The following is an 18,376-nucleotide window of genomic DNA, read 5'->3' as shown; positions in this document are numbered from 1 at the left end:
TATATTGCAATGTTTTTCTTAACTTTGCAATGTATCTTAGATCTATTTTTGTATTAATGCATAACTTTCTTCTTCTATTTTTTTACAGCTGCAAAGCATTCCAGTGTGTGTATCTTATTTTGAACTAAACAAAAATACTACATGTGGAATTGGTTAGATACAGCTAAAGCAGTACTTATTAAAGTTAGAATGAATTATAGCTTTAAACATATATATTAGAAAAAAGAAGCGCTGAAAATTAAAGACAAAGCAATCATCTCAAGGAGTTCAAAGAAGAAGAACAAAATAAATCTAAAGAAAATTGAAAAGGAAATATTAAAGATAAGATCTTAGATGCATAGAGTATAAAACATGCATATAGTAGGATCAACAAAAGTAAAAAGTTGTTGGTTGAAAAGACTAACAATATTGATAAACTTTGGTGAGACAAATTAAGAATGAAAAAGAAAGCAAATAATAGATGATGTCAAGAATGGAGTATGAAACATCACTACAGATCCTACAGATATTGAAAAGAAAATATATTAAGAATAACCTTGGGGCCAATCCGGTGGTGCAGCGCTTAAGTTTGCACGTTCTGCTTTGGTGACCCAGGGTTCGCCGTTTCAGATCCCGGGTGTGGACGTGGCACCGCTTGTCAGGCCATGCTGTGGTAGGCATCCCATGTATAAAGTAGAGGAAGATGGGCACGGATGTTAGCTCAGGGCCAGTCTTCCTCAGCAAAAAGAGGAGGATTGGCAGCACATGTTAGCTCAGGGCTAATCTTCCTCAAAAAAAAATAAATAAGAAGAACCTTATCAAAAATTTGAAAATTTAGATGAAATATAAAAATTTCTAGAAAAATACAACTCACCAAAACAAAACTGCAGAAGAAGCAATAAGAGAGCAAAAAGTCTTAAGAGCTATTAAATGGATTCAGCAATTAAAAAGCTTTCCACTAGAAAACCTGCAGTTCTGTATGGCTTGCACCAGTGAGTTATCACATTTAAGAATAAAATCACTTCAGTTTTCACAGACTTCCAAATAATAAAGAGTGTACACTCTGCGATTCATGAGACTATGATAATCTTGATGATTAAAACCCAACCAGGACAGTATGGAAAAGAATACTTACATGCCAATGTCACTTTAGATGCAATAATCTTAAAATATTAGCATACTGAATCCAGAAATATATTGAACAATATATTATGTAGTAAATAATGAACTACATATATAGATATAGATAAGCTGTTCAATACGGTTAATGCTCAGAATAAAATTAATGTAATTTGCCACATTAACATTTGAAAATCATGTGATGGTCTTAATAGATGCAGAAAAAGCATTTGATACAAATTCAACATCCATTTATATTAAAAACTTCTAGCAAATGATAAATAAAAAGGAATTACCTTACTTTTACAAAATGTTTCTTTATAAAATAAATTATAGCAAATATACTTAATTGTAAAGCATTGAGATCAGAATTAAGAAAGGATGTCCTGTGTAACCACTTGTATCATCAGTTATTGCCACAATAACAATGTATAACCACCAACCACAAAAAAATCTTGGTGGTATACAAAAACAATTTCCTCCTCGCACATGGGTAGACTAGCCAGGCAGATTTGCTAATCTCAGGTGGCTTCAGCTTGCCTTAAATCCAGCTCATGGGTTCAGTTCCACTCAGCTCCACATGACTTTAATTCATCTGGGACAATGGACTACCTGAGGCATGCTCTTTTCATGGTGTGACAGAAGCATAGGAACAAGCCCAATTGCTCAAATGTATTTCAAGGTTTTGCCCACATCATGTCCACTAACATTCCCTTAGCCATGGCAAGTCACATAGCCAAGCCCAACATCAATGGAACAGGGAAATGTACTCTATTAGGAAGAGATGAGGAGTGAACGTTTGCTAAATAATCTGGATTGTCACAGCACACCTATTCAGAATAGCGCTATTGATCCTAACTACTGTAGTCGAACAAACAAATGGAAAGAAAGAAAAGTTATTGTTCATAAATGGTGTGAATGTATACAGAGAAAATCCAAATGAATCAGTGGTCAGATATCGAAGGGCAGGGATGAGGAATTTGATCAGATATCAAGGGTGATCACATTTCGAGGGTGAGGGATTCTGGCTAAACCAATTTAGCAGGATTCTTGCTGAAATTGAGCTCTTGACAAGCCCAAGGATGGAACCTAGTCAAAAGAGGTAGCTCTGAGGAGCCTGACTAAAGTTTGGTCAAGGGGGAGCGTCTTGTCACTACTGCCCATTGCCTGAGCAGGATCCCAGCAAAGAAATGAAGTTTTATGATTTCTTATTCTTGAAAGAAACTCAAAGGTTGTGCATTGTCTTAGTTTGAATTTCCCTAGAATCAACCTTGAGACAAGGATTTGCCATTCATGTGGGAGGTGATCCCAGGAAACACTGATGAGAGAGTGGGGAACTCAGAGAGGGAGTGGAAGTCATCCCGTAAGGGATTTTTGTACTAAGGAAAATACACTGTGTGTAACTGAATTTTGACCCCTCAAAAGTAGTCCACCTGAGGGTGAAGGGCCTGAGAAATTTATACACCAAATCCCATAAGTTCCTGGTCAAGGGCTGCTCCCAGGCATGTTATTTTCCCTGTTCTAGTGTACCATGCACAGGTGGGCAACGATGGCTCTGGTGGCCAGAGGAAGACCCTCAGAAGTACAGGTGCTGACATGACCATAGGAAGTCAGCCCAGCGTGTCCTAAAGTGGTCAGAGCAAAGTGATGTGTGCAGGATACTGAAGCATCTGCTACAAGACGCTTTTACAGGTAACAACTGGGGAAAATAAGCATGAGGAAAACCTCATGAAGTCAAGGGGGAGAAAACACAACCGTGAGTGTAATGTGGAGCTGATTGAAACAGAAATAGAATGATGCCTGACAGCCTGTAGGCTTCCTGATCCTGCTGCTGTCAGACCTGGTTTCTGGATTAAAACAAGCCTTGTCTTTGACTTTTTTCACTCTCTTGTTTACTCTTTCCCCATCTCTTCTGCCCTAAGATTGTAGGCATGAAAAAACTGACTACAGGTGTTGATGAATTTAACTTTCCTGGAAAGATGCCATGAAGATTCATTTTTATCTCAGTAGGAGTCTCAGACTATTCCTCTGTCAAATCAAAGGTACCTTCTAGCTCAAAAATTCTGTAATTCTAGGATAGATAGCATGATTCTAATAACAGACATGCCCAAATGAATATAGTGTCTTAGATTAGAAGTTATTATAGATGCCATAAAATACAGACTCTAAAAATTAAAAATCTGTACTAAATAACATTTAAAGTAGGTTTCTGCCTATTGACTCTAAAGACCTTCACTTGCTATTGGGAAATTCTATAATCTAGGTGAACTTCAACTCTAACATTCAGATATAGATCCCAAAAGACACACTTTTAAAGGTGTTAGCAATACTTTATTGAATACATTAACTGACAACTGGATTAATAAATAGAAAGAAAATGGTAATGTTTTCTTTGATAACTGTTCATTTTTAAGTATTTATAAATATAAAATGCATTTCACTTAGTTTTCTGTCAGTTTGATTTATAATTAAAACATGTTAAACGTCTTCATATTTAATCATAAAACTCCCCCCCCCCACCAAACAAATAGTCAATCAAATGGAGTAACTTATCTGGACATTACATTTGCCAGGTTGTATAGTGAGTGTTTTGCTTCCCCCTCCTTAAAACACAGAATAAGTTACAAGAAATGAGTATTAATTAAAAAAAAAAAAAGTCCGAACTCTCTACCAGAATTCCTTTATCTTCTTAGAGTGAAATAAAGTGAACAAATTTTTTTTTTAATTATCCAGTCAGCTAAGATTCCCACTGGTATGTTGCACCCTTTTCCTGAAGATGATTATGTGGCACAGTCCATGGTCTGCGTTGACTTCATCAATTCTCGCTTCAGCTGTTCAAAGCACACAAACATGATGACATGCCAGGATCCGAGTCGCAAGAAGGAAGGCACAAATCTGGAAAAGTGCATGTCACCCTTCTGTTAGTCTCCTTGAAATTCTTACAGTTATTATAGTACAGGCAGCTAATGCTTCTCATTTTACGACTCTTCTCAAATGAAGATGCTTAAAAGTACCCATTCTTCGTCTTTCCCTACTCTGCCTAAAATGAAGCGTCATCTAGATGATACTGCTTCCAAACGACAAAACCCAGATGATCACATCTATGCAAGCACATAAACGTCCTTCATTCCCACCAGACCAGAGCGTGTCTCCTTTCTGACATGGCCTTTTTCAATAACTTTCCTCCTTTTTTGAAGGGAGAAGAAATTTTTGTTTTGTTTTGCTTTGCTCTCTGAATGGAAGGAAGAACTATTAAAAGAGGAAGTGAGAGGAGAAAGCAAAGAAGTGAGAAGTAAACGGACCATTTTCCAGAGTCAAGAAAAGAGGGCTGTCTAGATCTTGGCAATTCTTGTTCTTAGACTGTCAAGGAGCTAAGTGCATGTTTTTGTTTTTTTGGTTGTTTTTAAGAATTCTACCAAACTATGCAGACCAAATGATTGATTTTGAATGCCTGTTTGCAGCAATGAAATATTCCAGGAGGAAAAGATGTCATCAATTAAATCTGCCTTGGTCTATAAAAATCGTCCCCCGAAGGCTTTTTTTTTTTAGGTCTCGGTGTATTTCTCCTGCCCCTCGGATGTGTGTGTGCGTGCACACACGCGCATGCTTTAATTGTGGTAAAATATACATAACATAAATTTACAATTTTAACTGTATAATTCAGTAGCATAAAGTACATTCACATTGTGAGCAACCATCACCACTATCCATCTGCAGAACTTTTTGGTTTTCCCTAACTGAAACTCTACACCCATAAACAATACCTCCCCACTCCTCCCTCCCCTCGACCCCTGGTAACCAACACTCCACCTTCTGTGTCTATGAATTTGACTGCAAAGTTACTGCAATAAGTAGAATCATACAGTATTTGTCCTGTGTCTGGCTCATTTTATTTAGCATATGTTTTCAGGGTTCATCCTTGTTGTAGCATGTATCCCCAAAAGGTTTTAAATTTGAAAAGAATAGAAGTATTGTTAAATGCTTAATGGTTAATAACTGGTGTATCCATTTTAAGTTAATTTTACAATATATTTCACTTGTGTTAATGTATCATGAGTACACATTATGGTGAATTGGAATCTTGTGTACATTTATGCTTATTTTATTTTTATATTTTTCTTTCTTTCTTTCTTTTTGAGGAAGATTAGCCCTGAGCTAACATGTGCTGCCAATCCTCCTCTTTTTGCTGAGGAAGACTGGCCCTGAGCTAACATCCATGCCCATCTTCCTCTATTTTATATGTGGGACGCCTACCACAGCCTGGCTTGCCAAGTGGTGCCATGTCCGCACCCAGGATCCGAACCAAACTGGCGAACCCCAGGCCGCTGAAGCTGAGTATGCACACTTAACCGCTGCGCCACTGAGCTGACCCCTATGCTTATTTTAAAAGGTCTGAGGCATTATCTTATAATTTTAAAGGATTATAGAATTTTATCTTATCACTAGTTTAAACAAAAATACTTATATCCATAAATTAGTTCATACTGTATTTTCTTAGGAAGGTATTTTCCAATATAATATTGCTTTATGGGAAAATATGATGTACTACACAATACTAGTTTCTAGCTGAGTGTAATAATTACCCAAACCACATCATTTTCTGCATCACTTCCCTAGGTCAGTTGCAATGATTTTTTTCTGGTTTAGCTTTAATACAATCTAAATATCTGAGTCCATCAAATTAAAATAGTGAAAATCAAATCTTATTTTCTCATAGCCTTCCATTATGATTTCCCTCCACTTTATAGTTCTTCTGCCCAGAGAAGGCAAAATACTGTCTACATTTCCAATAGATTGGGACCAAGGAGAGGTCAATGATTTCAAATGAGCCTCTCTGATCAAGGTTGAGAAAAATTTAATATCACAGCCTTTAATTTTCAGGCGCAGCAGAATTGGTGGATTGGAGAAATTTATAGCAAGGAAAAGTAGACACTAAGTATCCTGCATATACTAAGGCTGGTCAGCTACATGCCAATTGTTTAGACAAGATAGTGTCCCAAAGCACACAGATACCCTGACCACAACATTATAGATATGGAAGATCATATCCTACCCTTTGAAAAAAGCTGACGGTCCTTCCTTAGTGAGCATTGTCGTTGCACAGTTGGGCACACTTGTGTACTGTCCTGGTGGAGAATTAACAAATGTGGTTTTCACCATGTCCACTGGAGAAGACAGAACTGTTGCACAAAATCTGGCGATGACAGCCGACACAAAGTGGCAAGGTACATCATCTAACATGGATCAGTGAAACAGGTCGACATCAGTTTGGGGAGGGGTTTGTAGTTTTTAGTTATCTATCAAATCTTGTAAAGCTGTTGATAATAGGAGGTCAATGCAGGTGTCTTATACATAAAGAAAATATAATAAGGAAGGTTACACTTATACCAGAAAAAGATGGTATGTACTACATGGTATAGTGGATTTTAAGTGCCTTTAGGAAAATAACCTGTCAGTTTTCTCTGTGCCCTCAGGGTATGGCAGAAAGCCCGATATATAGGCATCTAATACTTTTTGACTGAATTAAAGTCATTGTCCAAGGAGAGGTTCAATGTCTCTAGAACCTGTTAGGATATTATTTTTAAGAACATATCCAATGGTACTACTTTTTGGATGAGACCACTGATGACCTCTTATATAACCAGCTCATTTGGATACAGTACAGAATGGACTCACCTCCTGAGTTCTGCTTTATAAAGAATAAAATGCTAACAGAAGTCCCATATGTTCGTATTAAATAAGAACTGCTGATGTAAGAATACAGGTGCATTTTGTTTTTGTTGCAAAAAAATTTTATTGCAGCTAAACTTCTAAAACTCAGGGTTTCAGTCTTTTTCTGCTTCTCAAAAGTTATATCTAATATTCAAAATTACTTAACTTCTTAAAGAGGAAACTATTACTATTAAGGGATTTGATATAATGTGGCTGGAGAAGTTCTAAGGTGAAATTGTAAATTTTTATATTTACAGTTATTAAAACAATTAGAATTTTTATTTTTTATATAAAAAAAGTTACCTGCTAATAGTTGGTTTTTCACAAGGGCCTCCTTCATTAGGTCATGGGTTACTAGCTCTGTACAATTGATGATGACATTTCTTGTCAGATTGAGAGTGGTCCCTGGGAAAAAGAAAATGTTTAATAACTCCATTACATGATAAAGTGCTGATTGGATGTATGTGTTTTAAGGATTATAAAATCCACCTTGAAGTTAGTTACCTTTCCAAAGACCCGTCCAGCCTTCTGTTGTTGCTGTAATTCTGTAGGCATTATAAGTACCAGTGTAGCGCGGTTTGGGACCATGCAGATGGCTCTGCGCTTGAAGTCTGACCTTCACGACCTCGGTGGGTTGCCCAATGAATACTGCCACTCCTCCAGTCGTTAGGCCAGCTGAGACCTTGCTTCCTAAACTAGCTGTTGTTATTCAGAGAGAAAAAATATTTATCAAGCAAAAGAGAAAAAAAATCGAGGCCCAGAATGCATGTATGCCTTTTTAATTTTTAGTGGTTAATATTGCTGTGTCTTTATATCTTTTCTACTTCCCTAATGCTGGTGCATGTGTTGATCATGTACTAAATATGCACCAAATCATAGTAGGGCTAGAAGACTTCAAAGTTGACTTAAATTTTTTTTAAAATGAAGACTTTCAAGTAAAAAAGAAAACATAATGCCTATTTAAACAGTGCCTTAGTTCTTTCCTATATTTACTCTCTGTTTCAGTATTTCCCAACCGGGAGGAGGCACCAGTTACCAATGACTTAGTCTTCCTCCCATCAATGGTAATGTTAATTACTGGACTTGGGGGTCTTCGGAAAAGCCTCAGTGGACAAACAGCCCCAATATGGGATGTCAAGTGGGGTCAGACTACAACAGACTACCAAAGGGACAAAAATAAGCTGATAAAGTGATTTTTGACTTGAAATTTTGAAAAATTAGCTTAAGTTACTCCAGATAGATATCATTTAATAAAACCACAAATAGTCTTGCAGCCCCATGCCCATTCCTATAATTAAAGATAAAGTATGAATCGATAACATTTGCTCCTCAAGGACTTTCTCGGTCTCTCTAACTCTGTTTCCTAATCTGTAAAATGGAGATAGTTATCTTCCTCACAGTCATTGTGTGAGTTAAAGTAATATCAACATAGCACTTAAGACACTGTCTTGCATATGGGAAGTACAGCAATTCTTTTCATTACCATTATGAGTGTACTCTTCTCTCATCATGGTCAGGAGCTGAGCATGTAATAGATAACCATCTTTTAATTGGCACCATCATGTCATTACAATTCCCTTCACTTTTGGCCCACATTTCTAATCTCATTCTGATGCACTCATCCTCCCCTCCAGGCCCCTTTCCATTTCCCCATCAAGCTCCTTGGGAGAGAGGCTATGTTCTTTGTCTTCACATCTCATGACCCATTTCCTCCTCAACCCTCTACAGTGTAGCTTCCACCCCCACTGCTCTGCTGAAGATGTTTTTGCTAAAGAAACCCATGAGCTTCTATTGTTAGGTACATTGATCACTTTTCGGTCCTTTCCACACTAGATCTCTCTGCTCAGTTTGACCCTGCTGATAGTTCCTCCTGTGACTCCTTGGAATCCAGATGTTTCTCCTAAACTCACGCGATAGCTGGACATTACCTGTCAATGTGTCCTAAACTGAATTTCTTACCTTTCCCTTTAAGGCGGTTTCTGTATTCCCTCCCTCAATGAATGGTATCTTTAGCCTGAAATTTGGAAGTCATCTTATATTCCTACCTTTCCCTTACGCCTTACTTCCAGTTGTCCCAGGTTCAATTATACTCCCTAAATCTTTCAATTGACCTCTCTTCCCCTTCCTTATTGCCATTGCTTCAGCATACCCCGATCATTTCTAACTTACCCCTCTCTTTCCCTTTTTCTATACATTCTCTATACTACAGCCAAAGTGATGTTTGAAAATATAAATGGTTTATGCCACTCCTCTGCTTAACATTTTCAATGCCTTCCCATCACTGTAAGCATAAAATCCAAATTCCTTAGCGTGGCCTGCATGGTCTCTTGTGATCTGACTCCTTTCTGGCTTCACCTCTCCCTCCTTGCCAGCTTGTCTCCCCTCTCTGCGGTGTGTGTTCTCGCCACTCCTCTCGCCAATCCTCTCGCAGTCTTTGTACTGACCTTCATTCTAATGGAAGGTCTTTTCTCACCACTTTGCCTGTTTACCCTATTGTCCTTCAAGACTCATTCAGACATCAAGTCTTCAGGAAAATCCTGCATGGCCATGCCCAAAAGGCTAGGTTAAATGTTCCTCTTCCGTGTGCCCCAGGGGCCTGTAATTACTTCTGACACAGCATGCATCACAGCATATAACCATCTATTAACTGGGCCTCCCCCATACCCCACACTCTGAACTGTAGCTCTTGCCTAGAGAGATATTTGTCATCTGTGCATCTCATACAGTTTCTGGCACATGGCAGCTCAAGAAAGCTAACTAAATGAATGGAATAGGCATAGCATAGAATACTGCCAAAATACGTCCTATTAATTTGGTGTCTAAAGTCCCCAACAATTGGTTAGAACAGTAAATTGTGGAAAAAAACCACCAGAATGGGCAGCTTTACATCCTTTGGGTTTATTCTCTTGCTACATCTATAAATAGACAATGTAGTATTGATCTAGAAACATCCAGATTTTATCTTTACTTTGGAAGTACTCGTGTAGATAAACTTAAATTTATGTGTTTGTATAAATAATATTTATAACATGTCCCGTGAGGTCATGTTATGCAAAGGTTACTTAAAACAGAAATGATGAAATCTGCCTAGGCAATGGGTTATCATATTCATTTTACCATCAGTACACCTTCTCTCTGGATGGTCTGCTCCACAAGAAAGTGCCTCTGATATTTGCTAGCTGAGTGGTCTTGAGATTACTTAACTTTTCTGATACTCACTTTCCCCACTTGAAAATGGGGATAACAGTTTGTATCCCACAGCATCGTTGTATGGTTGAATGATGCACCAAATCACATGCAAGTTGCAGGGGGCAGGACAGTGCAGTGCTTACGAGCCTGGGCTCAGAGGCCAGACTGCCTGGGCTTGAACTCTTGCTCTGCCCCTTTCCAACTGTGTGACCTTGGCAAGTTAAAATTGTGCTTCAATTTTTCCACTTGTTAAAGGATAAAAATAATAATGTCTTTCCAGTGGTGATGTATTGAGGCACTTAGAACAGTGTCCAGCTCCTAGGAAGCACTCAATAAACGCTAACTAAACTGACAGAAATTCTTGGTATTCACCGCACTCAAGAAACATTAGTTTCCTTTTCTTCTCAAACTCACTACAGCTGAAGTCCACTTTTTCTTCTTTGGTCTTCCCCAGCATTAGAGACCTTACAAGGAACCTCTTAAAGGAAAAGAGTCTTTTCTCATCCTTTCAACTCTCCTCACGAGGTCTGGTTTTCTTCTCTTTAAACCAAAGGCTTTCAAATTTGGTGCATACCAAAATTACCGGGGAAGTTTGTGAAAACACGGATTCTGTGGTCCCAACTTGAACCATTCAGATTCAGGGGACGTGGTAGTCCTCAGCACCTGGATTTTTAGCAATCTCCATTGGTGTTTCTGTGAGACTTCGCTGTTCGGGGAACTTTGATTTAAACATTATTTTCCAGCCCATCCATCGTCTCCAGACAGATATCCAAATTAGGCACAAAACTTCCATGACTGACTGGGTGATTTTTACAAGTTTAAACCTGCATCTGAAAAATCAACTTTGCACTCCTCTCCTTCTTTCTATGAACAGTGAGTACCAAGCTAATTTTTTGGGGGGGTTGGGGTGGAGAGAAGTTCAAATATTGATGTTGGCTTGCCAATTTGTTATGAAGACCACAAGCCTGTGTGTAACATTTTTTTAACAGAGCTGGGCCCAGGAGGTGTCTCTCTGACTGTCTGCCCTCCCAGGAATGTTCATGGCTTACTTTCTTTCCGTGTGGTGAAGAACTCCTGGACCGTATCATAGAGGCCAATCCTCAGAGAGGCGAAGCTTATTTATCTCTGGAGGCCAGCAGGCGGCCCGCTGTAGAGTTTCATTGGCCCTTCTGTTTTTGCCAGAGTGGTGATTGTCCCCAGGATACCTTTATACCTCAGGGCACTGGAGGTCTGGCGCTCGCCTTGGATCTGAAAATGAGAAAGGTACAGGTCAGAGGGAAGTAAGAATTGAGTGAGGGGTCTTACCTGGTGAAAAAACAAAGACTGGCATCAGGCTGGCCTCCGTGGAGAAAGTTCAAGCGAAGATTTTTTTCCCTTTGTGTTCCTATTTTCAGTTCCTTTTCCCTTCTCAGCAACATCTCCCCCAATATATCTATATCTGTATCTATATCTATATATCTATATGTATATGTACATCTGTATCTGTATCCATATCTCTATCTATAATCTATGGAGAGAAAGAATCTGGCCACAATGCACATTTTGAACATTCTCTCCCCTGCCCTCCCCACCCCCAACTCTCCAGAACCCCTAAGACAGTAAGGAAGGTCCCCTTGCCCAACCCAAGAAAGAAGGAGAAAGAGCCTGGCTTGTAAACTCGGGAGGGGCTGATATTCTCAGCTCTTAGAACATTTAGTGCACCCTTACTTTGGAGGAGTTTGGCCATAGTCATGGTCAATTCATCCTCCTTGACCCTTGTGGTTTTTCGGTTAATTCTGGAAAAGTTCCAGTTTCCCATCCTAAAACCTCCGTCCGTTCGACGACCAGCCAAAATGTTTTTAAGGTGGCCACGCGCCTTGCTTAACTGAGAAACGGTGGTTAAACGACACCCGGAATCAAAGGGGCGCCCACCATAGGCGTCCCCTCTGGGCCCTGAGAAGCCTCCCCGTCCCCATCGCGCTCGCCACCTGCAGCCGGACTTTGGCCGTGTCCAGCGGGAAGGCGATCACGTCCGCCACGCAGGCCGCCACTCCAGCCGAGAAGATCTTGACCGCCATGGTCGGGGGCACGTCCGAGGCTGTGGGCCCCACCATCCTCGCTCAGAGCGGAGCGACGCGCCGGAGCACGGAGAGAAGGGCTCCAGCCCCGAGGGTGGAAGTCCTCCCTGTCTGCGCGCCGCGGTCCGGCGCGGGCGGCAAACTCGCTCTCCCCGACCCCGGGGACGGGGGGCGGCCGGCAGCCTCGGCGGGGCCGCGGGCCCTCGACGGCAGGCGGAGCGCAGAGTGGGGCCGAGTCGGGCGGCGCCTCCCTTCCCTCCTTCGTGTCGGAAGCACCCACGGCGCCCAGGCTGGCAGCGCCCATGCGCCCTGCCCACCGCTGGCGGCTTATGTAGCTGGTCAGTCGAGGTCTCAGAAGACATGGGCGTGAGACCCGCCAGGGGCGTGTCCTGAGGCGCCGGGCCCCTCCCACTGCCGCCTCCTCGCTCCGCGCCTGGGAAGTCACCCTCCGCTCCGAAACCTCTCGCTGCGCACCTGGCCGCCGGCGTCCTGCACGCGCGGCACCTTCGAGGCTTCTGCCAGCCTTCAGCTGCGCGCCCTTGGCTGGGAAGGGGAGCCGGTGGGGCTCCCCGAAACAAGCGCGATCGCAGTGATGCTGGTAAAAGGTTCTGCGCAGCCGGAGCTCTCCAAGGCAAGCATGGGGCGTTTCTCTTATTCCTGACTCCCTAGGAACCTTGCCGGCACCGTCTCGGCTCAACTTCCTTTTCCTCTCCCTCTAACTTCTCGTCGTCCCTTCTTTCCAACCACCAAATCCAGACCTGGAAAAGTCCCGGGCAGAAACCAGGAACACTGTGAACTTTTAAAAGAAATAAAGTGTTTCGTCTGAACTTTTTGTAGGAGAATGTCAGATGAGATCGTAGACATACTAGAAAGCAAACAGCAAGTTGCTAAAGCGCTATACAAAGGGAATATCACTCGCTCCTTTTAATTCCATTTCTTAGGGGAGTGCGGTGGAAAGGACACCGGCAGGTCGCTTGGCTCCAGGTGCAGCTCCGCCGCTCACCTGCTCCGTGACCCTGGGATTCATCTTTACTCCCGCTTTTGCTTCCATCTGACTAGAAGGTGGTTCCGGAGCTCCGCCCGGTGTGAAATCCTGCTGCTAACTTAACTATAGTGATAAATTGAACTTTGTAATGTGTGTTTGTTGTGGGAGCAGGAGCTTTTCCTCCTTCTATCCTTGTGCAAAGATTTATTTTGAGAGTTCATTTATTCTTTTGGTCCAGGAGCAGGGAATAAGATATGAAGCCCCTAGAGAATAATTTCCAAGTCCTGTCTAAGACCACGTTGTGTGTACTGTGCAAGAAGCCATTCCTAAGGGGCTTCAACGGAGGTCGTGCTCGAGGGACGTGGAGGAAGTCAACATTAAAGGTAGGATGGGCTCTGGATAAACAGAGGAGAGAAGGAGGCTGCTGTGGGTTTTCTCCTCTGCAAACACCTGTTGAAATAAACAGCACCTAACGCAAGTAAATGGCATGCATGCAGCAAAGATGTTGGGGAAAGCAGAGTGACTATTTGGGAATACGTTCTGTTGTCCTGACTGGGAAATTGGAGGGTGAGGAAGAAGGAGAGAGGCAGAGTAAGCAGCTGGTAAGACGTGAAGCTGTAGAAGCCACATGAGACCCTGAGAGCTGACCATGAAAGATCTATTCTGAATGTAGCTTCATGTTATCACCTCATGCCTGTGTAGTACTTTATAGATTCTAAAGTGCTGCCACAAAAATTTCGCATTGAATCTGGTAGACAATACAGTTTTATGAAGGGTTGGATATGGAGTCAAAGATTTTTAGAGATGACTGCAGGTTTAAGAACCTGGGTAGAAGGCTTGGTGATGGTACCCGCTGATTGTCATGAGGCATTTGGTAAGGGGAGGTGATTTTAGGGACAAGAAGATGAGATCAGCTTTTAAAGTCTTGGAATTATTTGAAGAGAAGGGTGTTTATCATAGGCAAAGAGCTACCATAGGAAACTACACATAGCATGCTAAGAGAGCAAGAAATCAGAGCCGGGCAGTATTTGGGAGTCAGCAATATGAATGTGATGAAAGAGGGTGCCCTTTGCATGGGAGGAAGTACAATGGAACTAGGAAAAGGGGTCAAGGACCAAGCCATAGAGGTACCCAGAGTTATGGTCTGGGACGAACAGCTTGGTCAAAGGTAAAGTTAGGAAAAGAAACAGAGGGAGCCAGCCCGTGGCATAGTGGCTAAGTTTGGCATGCTCTGTTTCAGTGGCTCAGGTTCATGGGTTCAGATCCTGATTGCGGACCTACACTACTTGTTAGCCATGCTGTGGCAACAACCCAAATATAAAATAGAGGAAAAAAAGAGTTTCCAGTCATAGAACCGTGGTATTTGAGAACATAAGGAAGAATGAGGTCTTAACTAGTGTGAAGTTTAGAAGAATGTCAAAATAGGACAAAAACAAAGAAAAGCCTATTGGATTTGGCTCTAACAGTATTGGTCATCTTAGGGAGGGCCGCTGTGGCGGAGTTATTAGGTTGTGAGGCTTATGGCTAAGCAGAGATTGAGAATGTTTGGCATACTATGACTAAATGTATAAAAGGGGAGCATTTTTCCTTGCTAACTCTAGTGAACCTCTGCCATCGAAAGGTTAATCACCAACCCACAACCAAACCCTAGCCCTGAATCCTTCACAGCGGTTCCAGCTGTAGTGGTTTTACAGCATAATCTCAAATTCCTCCCATGAAAGAGTGAGAGTCCATGTCCTTCCTCCTTGTATCTGGGCAGGCTTATGAATGCGTTGACCAATAGAATAAGACAGAACTGATGCTATGTGGGTTTCTGAGGCTGGATTGTGAAAGTCCTTTCAGCTTCTGTCTTATTCATTTGGAACACTTGCAGCCCTGGGTCACCATGTAAGAAACACAACTTCTCTGAGGCTGTCATACTGGAGGGGCCCCATGTCTGTACTTCCAGCCCTCCCCACCAAGGCACCAGACATGAGACTGCAACTATCTTGGACTCTTCAGATAAACCCACTTGCCAGCTGAATACCACCAAGTAATCTTTGTCAGTGTCAGTAAGGCAGAATAATCATTCAGCTGAGCCCTGCCCAAATTCCTGACCCATAAAATTGTGAGATATAATGAAATGGTTGTTAGTTTAAGCTGGAATATCACCTTTCCTGTTCTGAGAAGTTGGGAGCAGCATGTACCCTCTCTTTGCCCTTCCCCCTAACACTCCCTTCATGATGAGGAATTGGATGCAGTGGGTGGGTTTGGAATCTTTGGACTTGGACATAAAAAGAAGTCATAGCATATTTTGAAGGAGAAGCAGGGTAAACTGAAAGTTGTTTTGTTTCCATAAGGCGTGTGTTTGCATGGTATAAAGGCAGGGTTTGACAAACTAGAGGAGAAGGTGAAATGAAAGCTTTAGAAGGGATGGGAATATGAGAGAAAGATCTGTTAGAAAATAGGAAGGGTCCAAGACAGGCAAGGACAGGTAGGAGACAAAACCTGTGACAGGAGAAAGAGGCTGATTTATTTGAGACCATAAGAAAGAATGACAGCATGAGCCTCTGGGATATTAATAGATGTGGTCAGTTAGAGACTTCTTCAGGAGACAGTATCAGTTTAGTTCAGTGGTGGCTGAGCACCCAAGAAGTGCTAGGCACAAGGCCAATAGTAAGGGTCAGAAAGGAAGCAGAAGTCAAGCCTCTTGAGAGGTTGCAGGAGTTCAAGATTCTGAAATCTGGATTCCAGGGAGCAGGCTCCCTCACCCCTTCTGAGAGGCTCTGGGAAGTAGGAGAAAGTTTGCCTCAGGTCGGAGAGCACAGTAGGGGAGAGGGTGGCATCCCCAAAGGGTTAGACTTCTGCTCTTCTGGCACAAAGAAGAAGATAAGAAGTAAAGGACAGGTCAGTGTGAGCAAGAGTAACGGACATTTTACGACGTAGCTAAGGCGTGGCAGCAAGTTCCTAATGTACTAAATTCCTGTTTTCCTCTTTTAAAATTTAGAGCAACATTTACAACAGCGCTTGCTTGAACCGTGGTCAATCAGGAATTATTGAACAAAATGTCTTCATATTAAATAAAAAAGGATAACAATGCTGTGCATAAAATAGAGTTCTACACTTTCCAATAGTTCTCTCATTAACCACCGGTAGGAAATATCATGTGGTAGTTGTATAGATAAACGTGCAAATGACGGAAGAGACAGTTTATAAAAGAAGAAATACAAATTTTAAAAATTGGGGGGATATGTTTAATATCACTAATAAGGAAATTTACCTCTTTCACCTAATACATTAATATCTTGTCCCTACCAAAATTATAATTTTTATAACATTTATGTATACATTTTAAATTTAATATTATAAATATACAAAAATAAATTATGAATTTTATAATTACAAATTGTGAATGTAAATATATAATTATAATATCATGCCATATTAATGATGGCATTATAAATTTGCATAATTCTCTTGGAAAGCAATTTGGCAGTACACGTTGAGCCAAGATAATGTCTATATCCTTTGATCTAATAATTCTACTTCTAGATATCTTCCCTAAAATAATTCACTAAAGTATGAAAAAGTTGTATGTAAGATGATGCTTATTATAGCTTCATATTCATACCAGCACATTAGTGGGAGTACCAACTTCAGTTGGGATCTACACGTGCATATCTGGGATTGTCTGAAGAGCTGTGCGTATTAGTGGTCCGTAGGTGTCTACCAGTACATATTGATATGGAAGTGGGAAAGGAGACTTCCCTTAGGAATTGGGAAGGAGTAGGGGGAGGACAGGATGGGGTTTTCTTGGTCTAGCCCAGCCCAAAGAGAGAGCATCAAGCTCTGTATTAAGAGAAAATATTCCATTTCCTTTCTGATTAAGTTCGAATAGTGTAGTGATTAAGAGAAGAACAGGTCCACGTTCAAATTCTGTCTAAGATACTTACTAGCTAGGTGAGCATGGACAAATCACTTAACTTCTCTGAACCTCCAGTTCTTCACTTTCATGATGAATATTCCTGCATCACCAGGTTATTCTTATGAAATAGATCACTAGTCCTAAGTCCCAATTACATAATCATCATAACCCTATGAAGGATTTATCCACTTCATGCACTTAACGAACACTTATATGGCATTTAACAAGTGCTTGACACTGTTCTAAGCACTTTACAAAATTGAACACATTTAGTCCTCCTTGCAGTCCTCTGAGGCATGTACTACTGTACATGTTGTACGTCCACTTCATGGATGATGAAACTCAGGCTCAGAGGAGTTAAGTAACTTCTGGGTCATGTAACCACTGATTGGTATACTTAGTATGTCTGACCCCAGACTCTCAATCACCACATGATACCCAAGCTGCCTTCTGAATATATTTATGACATGATACTTTCCCATGCTTTGAAGATGTATTATGGTTAGATGTACTCATTTTTTTTCTAGAAGTCATATCAAAAGCTTTATAAAAGTCATTTGTTTAAAACTTACTTGGTTTGTATACATTACTAAGGAACTTACCAAAAAAAGAAAACACTTTTACTTTAAAAAATCACTTTATTTCATCTTCAATATAACCTACTGGAAGAGGTGGGGAAGCTGATATGTGAGATTTAGAAAAATGAGATTTACAGGGATTGAGGCCCAGTAGAGGGATCAGATAATGAAAAGGAAGAGATGACTTACAGAATAGGACATTTCTGTCCACAGAGGTCTTGAAGGCAGATCCAGTGGGCAGATTACATTTTTTCAGAACACAAGGAAAAGACAATTCTTTTTTTTTTAAAACAGATATTACATCCTCTTTGGTTTTTTGGTTTCTGTTTTTTTTTTTCTTTTTTTTCCTTTTTCTTCCCAAAGCCCCCAGGTACATAGTTGTATATTCTTAGTTGTGGGTCCTTCTAGTTGTGGCATGTGGGACACCGCCTCACCATGGCTCGATGATCGGTGCCATGTCCGTGCTCAGGATTTGAACCGACAAAACCCTGGGCTGCCTGCAGCGGAGCGAGTGAACTTAACCACTCAGCCACGGGGCTGTCCCCTAGAAAAAGGCAATTCTGAGGAGTGTAAAGAAGAGGGTGACAGATTTTAGATAAGTGTGAAAAATGTTCTACTAGTCAGTGTGATTGGAGATGGAACGGGATGCTATTTCAGGTAATGAGTTCTCATCAATACAGGTGTTAAACTTCAGATATTTTTGTGTGATATTAATTCAGTGTCAAATTTATTGTCAGAAAGACCTAGATTTGAATCTTCCATTTGCTATCTATGTGACCTCAGGCAACTTACTTAATCTCTTTACAGTTCTCTTTTCCTGTCGGCAAAATGGAGAGAGTAATCATATTTATAG

General features: G+C 41.1%; 1 protein-coding gene across 1 annotated transcript; it reads right to left on the bottom strand.

The window, feature by feature from the left end:
* Positions 1–3,407: 3,407 nt before the first annotated feature.
* On the bottom strand, positions 3,408–12,419 carry UCP1 (uncoupling protein 1). The gene is given in 6 exon segments (XM_001915531.3): positions 3,408–3,993; positions 6,152–6,332; positions 7,114–7,215; positions 7,315–7,509; positions 11,049–11,247; positions 11,967–12,419. Coding segments are annotated over 6 exon segments (918 nt in total). The 5' UTR covers positions 12,093–12,419; the 3' UTR covers positions 3,408–3,878.
* Positions 12,420–18,376: the final 5,957 nt, after the last annotated feature.

The sequence above is a fragment of the Equus caballus genome, chromosome 2 (assembly GCF_041296265.1).
Source record: "Equus caballus isolate H_3958 breed thoroughbred chromosome 2, TB-T2T, whole genome shotgun sequence".
Taxonomy (NCBI): Eukaryota; Metazoa; Chordata; class Mammalia; order Perissodactyla; family Equidae; genus Equus; species Equus caballus.
Note: the sequence above shows the minus strand (reverse complement) of the source record. Positions and strands in the feature narration are given on the sequence as shown.